The sequence below is a fragment of the Oreochromis aureus genome, linkage group 19 (genome assembly GCF_013358895.1).
Source record: "Oreochromis aureus strain Israel breed Guangdong linkage group 19, ZZ_aureus, whole genome shotgun sequence".
In the NCBI taxonomy this organism is placed as follows: Eukaryota; Metazoa; Chordata; class Actinopteri; order Cichliformes; family Cichlidae; genus Oreochromis; species Oreochromis aureus.
This window is the reverse complement of record NC_052960.1, coordinates 27,901,351-27,906,264: the sequence shown is the minus strand read 5'-3', so window position 1 is coordinate 27,906,264 and position 4,914 is coordinate 27,901,351. Positions and strand designations below refer to the sequence as shown.

The following is a 4,914-nucleotide window of genomic DNA, read 5'->3' as shown; positions in this document are numbered from 1 at the left end:
TAGCAATCTGTTTTAGACTGCAGGAAACTTTCAGGAAAATTACTGTACCTGTTCTAAAAATAAAGCTGACAAAAGCAAGCTGTGAGTCTAACTCATGTGCACTTTTATCTGTTTCACATGAATCCCTTATCAGTGAGGACATTCAATTATTTTGTTTAAAGGTCAGTGATTTCAGCTGTTCTTGCTTCCTTGAGCAAAGGTACAAGTCCATCCAGCTTTTTTTGAGATATTTAACAGATGAAACATTCTCCCCCATCTGAAACTTGTTCCAATGTTTTGTGTTTTTTTTTTTCCCCTTCAGGTCCTCAGCTGGTGGCAGTCTTGCTGCCCCTCCTCATCTCCTTTCTCCTGGACGAAAATGCCCTTAGCTCTGCTCCCCTGCCATCCAGGTCTCTTCATGATTCGGCACTCAAGGATCTGATGCGCTTTGGCCCTCAGCACCCAGCTGTCTTCAGGTTGGTGGTGATGTGTGCAGTTATTTTGTTGCATACAGTTCTGGTTTAGTTTGTATGAAACGCTCCTGCTGCTCTCAGTGGACTGAACTGTACAAGCAACCTTTTAGGCTTTTTCGTAATTTTCTTTATTTATGTAGATTACATGTTGATTTCTGGGATTCATGAGTATTTTCTTTTCCTGCTCTTCTCCTCAGTAAGAAGAAAGTTTACAATAATGTGATTATAGGGTGTAGGAGAAAGCATTGTGTGACTCCTCTCTGAGGTTTTAGGATTTTATTGATCGTGAGGAACTTTTTGATTATTTTCATATAGTTCAAAATCATTTCCACTGTAGTTTCACCCTATCTGTGAAGGAGAGATTGATAGTCTCCATCACTAATTAAATCATCTCATGCTGAGTAAAGCCATGTTTTGTCATGCTGCTTTTAATGTTTTCAAAAGACAAAGGATCAGTCAATATGAAGCAGATGGTGATATATTTTCCTTCCTCCTACAGGTCACTCATCACAACATCGCCTCACCTGAAGTCTCGTCTTCAAGCGGCCATCAAAGGAAATCAGGAGAGTTTGAATGTCAAAGCTAGCAGTGTTAACCCAGCCGCCCACAGCACTGGGAAGTCCTCTCCCAGCATCACGCTCAAAACCAAGTTCCTATGAGGCAGCCAAGCTTAGATCCGCCGCACAGAGACGGAGTTTAATGTCACTAACACACTGTGGGACTTTGATTGTTCTGAGGGACATTCTGACGGATTCTGTGGTACGCCATATTGAAAGAGTGATAGCAGACACCCCCCCCCAAAAAAAAAAAAAAAATCTGTGAGATCACTTCCTGTCTCATTTTGAAGAAAAAAAAAACTAGCTCTAATTTTTTTTTCTTTAATTTTTACCAGCACACTGCATGCCACCTCACATTGATGCTTACCTTTATTATATCATTTGAAAAAAGCAATTCCGCCAGGTTGGCATGTTTTATCACACGAACTGTGCATCATACATACGTCATACATATATGTTGATCAAATCACGGACTGACTCCTCCCCAGGACACATGAGCTTCACTTCATATCTACGAGAATGAACTTGGAGAGTTCAAACTCAGCTTCAAAACGAACTGAGGCCGGTGTCAGTAATTTGGTGAATGATCAACATGATGGCTAACAATATCAAACCTACTGAGGTTCATTCACCTTGAAAAGAAGGGAATGTGATTAACTTGTATTCAGATAGAGCGGTGTGCAAACAAGAGAAGAGTTGCCCATCAGAAGGAACCAGTTTCATTGGTTCTGGCATGTGACAAGGACAACTCCTAGATGCTTCCTGAATGAGCTGTTTTGGGTGTATCCAACAGGGAGGAGACCCAGAGGAACACCCAAGACAAACTTGAGAAATGTCAGGTAGTCAGATTTCCCTCAGTTCCTGACTGAGTGACATGAACAGAAACCATCTGCATGGCAGCCATAATAAGAGCTTTTAGAGCTAAAGGGAAGGTGCCTTGGTCCTTCCTTTATTATCCCCTTTAGTAGAGGATACAATAGAACATTCTGAAAGGAGAGGAGATAAATCCTGCCCAGATTTCATTCGTCAGATCATTTATAAAAACAATCAATATAAGTCGCACACATCATTTAATACACACATCAGGTTAATAGTGCTTTACCTTTCATGCCTTACATCGCTCTTATGTCCTAAACCACCAATGATAGGCTGTTTAAACCCACAGCTGAACTGTGAACATTACACTGCTATGATCAGATTTGCTTCTTGAGGTGTTGCCACGGGAACAATTATTTGTACTGTAAAGTTTTATAAATAAGAATTATGAGCTATATCTAAATGATCAAAGTGTATTGAAGGTTTACTACAATTCATTTTGTATTAAGTGTTGCTGTTTTGCAACTTCTTGGGTTTATTAAGCATTAATTTGAATTAAGTCACAGCATGCCATCTTAAAGGTGGGATTTAAACTGATCAGTCCTGGGATACCTGAGTCATCTTTTCTTTTGAGTTAGATTTTTCACCTCTTGCATACGACCTCCATCCAACATCTCTATCACCAAGACTGGGACAATAACAAAAATTGACTGCTCCTGTATGCATATATTGTTAGTATCCCTTTCTATTTGCACGTGTGTTTGCTTTACCATTAAAGCAACTACCTGGTGTTTTAAAACTACCAACAGCAGTTAGAGTGCATGTCATAAAAGGGAACATTCAGTTGCCTGAGGTTTTTATTTTTTTCCCCAAATATAACTTTTGCACACTTGGCAATTTCACTTTATTTTTTCATTTGATTTTTTAAGAACCCATTCATGATTTTTTTTTTCAAAGACATTGTGCTAGGATCAATCACATGTAATTTTTCTGCTGCTCTGAGCACCACATACATTTTATTCAAACGAAGGCAGACACATCTACAGTGGATATTTCCAAATCTCCTAAGCAATCTAGATGAAGAAACGGCACTGCAGACAACAGGAAAACACGTACTTGTGATTTTTGAGGTGAACTGCCCCTTTAAACTGTTAGTGTAGTGTTGTTAATGTGTTTGTTTTGAGTGTACAGTAAAAAGCATTGACTGGTTACTTAAACTTAAATCTTGTCAGTTTGTTTAAAAAGAAAAGTCTTGACTTTGTAAATGTGAATGTTGTCCTCTTAACCTGATTTTCTTGAATGATGAAGGGTAACACTACAGTACTGACCAGCAATAAGTGTACAAGGCAGCAGAGTTTCAGTGTCTGTCTCTGTCCTGGCCATCTCCTTTGTGCAGTGTACAGGTGTGAACTGAAAGATCGAGTAGGTGCAGTACACCTACAAGTACATGTACAAATAAACTCTTTAAATTCACCTCTGTGTTTTCTTCACTTTTAGCTTTTTAGGGTTTTAAAATTTGTGTGACTATGAAGGTTTTAAAGATGTTAAATGTAAACCTTCCGAATGATCATGTCCTCCAAAGAACTGAGTCATGAATTCAATCTGAATGTGGGTACAGCTCAGACATTTGGTAGCCCCTACCTGCAAAAATAACTGTTAAAGAAGGGGCATTTCAAGATCTACATCCTAATCATCGGAGTTGACAGTAGTAGTAAGTCGATTTATCCTATGGTTAAGAAACACCATTACTCCAGCAGTTAAACTAAACCCAGCAGACAGAACAAGTAGAATGTAGTGCAAAGCATAAAACATGATCAAACAAATATTAAAGAAAGTAAAAACATCTGAAACTAAATACTAAAGTTTTCTAAATTATACATTTAAACAAAATTATAAAGTAATATTACAATATATAACGAGTCAATTTTCAAAAGAAGCGAAAACAATTGTGTTTACTAAATGTGGTTAAAAACAGCACGCAAATATCAGATGACATTAAAGTGGCTCTGTGTAAAGTGTAATAGCGCAGCTTTGAAACAAAAAGATAACTCAAAGGTGATTCTCTTTCAAGTTGGCTTTCTCTACCTCTCTGCACACAGTACTGTTTTTGTGTAGTCCATTTAATTAACAACTTACTGATAACGTGTTATTTCATATTGTATTGTTCATGTTCTTTATCCAAACCACACTCTCTGCTGATTCACCTGCAGCATGGCCTCTTCATCCGTCCCTCCTGCGCTTTCCTGCTCAGTGTGTCAGATGTTTCCTCTACTCTGGAGCTCTAGAGACCCAGTGTTGGACCAAAAAGTGATTTCTGGTGTTTTTGTGTTTTTTTTTAACATCTACAGAGTGGGCCATTTATATGGATACACCGCAATAACATGGGAATGGTTGGTGATATTAAAGTCCTGTTTGTGGCACATTAGTATATGTGAGGGGGCAAACTCCTCAAGATGGGTGGTGACCATGGTAGCCATTTAGAAGTCGGCCATCTTGGATACAACTTTTGTTTTTTCAATAGGAAGAGGGCCATGTGACACATCAGACTTATTGGTAATGTCACAGGAAAAACAATGGTGTGCTTGGTTTCAACGTAACTTTATTCTTTCATGAGTTATTTACAAGTTTCTCTTTGTTCACAGCCATTGACATGTCGAAGAGGTTAACACGTGAGGAGCGGATCGAAATTGTGTTGATATCTGGTGAACGCAGTAAGCGGGTCATTGCAGCAGATTTCAATGCAAGACACCCTACGAGACCACCCATCTCCCATGCTACAGTTAGCAAACTGCTTGCTAAGTTTCGTGAAACTGGTTCAGTGTTGGATTTGCCAAAATGTGGAAGCAAGAAAACTGTCACTAATGAAGAAACATCAGTGGCTGTCCTAGCTTCATTCAGCAAGAGCCCACAGCGTAGCACTCGCCGCATGTCACTGGAGAGTGGGATTAGTCGAACATCCCTTCAGCAGATATTAGCTACTCACAAATGGCACCCTTACAAACTCCAGCTACTGCAGCACGTCAACGAGGATGACCCAGATTCTCGCACAGAATTTGCAGAATGGGCAAAAAAAAAAAAAATTGGAACAG

At 39.2% G+C, this 4,914-nt stretch overlaps 1 protein-coding gene across 4 annotated transcripts in view; it reads left to right on the top strand.

Moving 5' to 3' along the window:
• The window catches only part of heatr5a (HEAT repeat containing 5a), a 69,281-nt gene extending 65,983 nt beyond the window's left edge, over positions 1 to 3,298 (top strand). For all 4 annotated transcript variants that reach the window (XM_039603073.1, XM_039603071.1, XM_039603070.1 and 1 more), the window contains 2 exons: positions 302 to 455; positions 952 to 3,298. In XM_039603073.1, coding sequence (XP_039459007.1) covers positions 302 to 455; positions 952 to 1,111 — 314 coding nt within the window. In that variant the 3' untranslated portion in view covers positions 1,112 to 3,298. The remainder of the gene's footprint in view (positions 1 to 301; positions 456 to 951) is intronic.
• Positions 3,299 to 4,914: the final 1,616 nt, after the last annotated feature.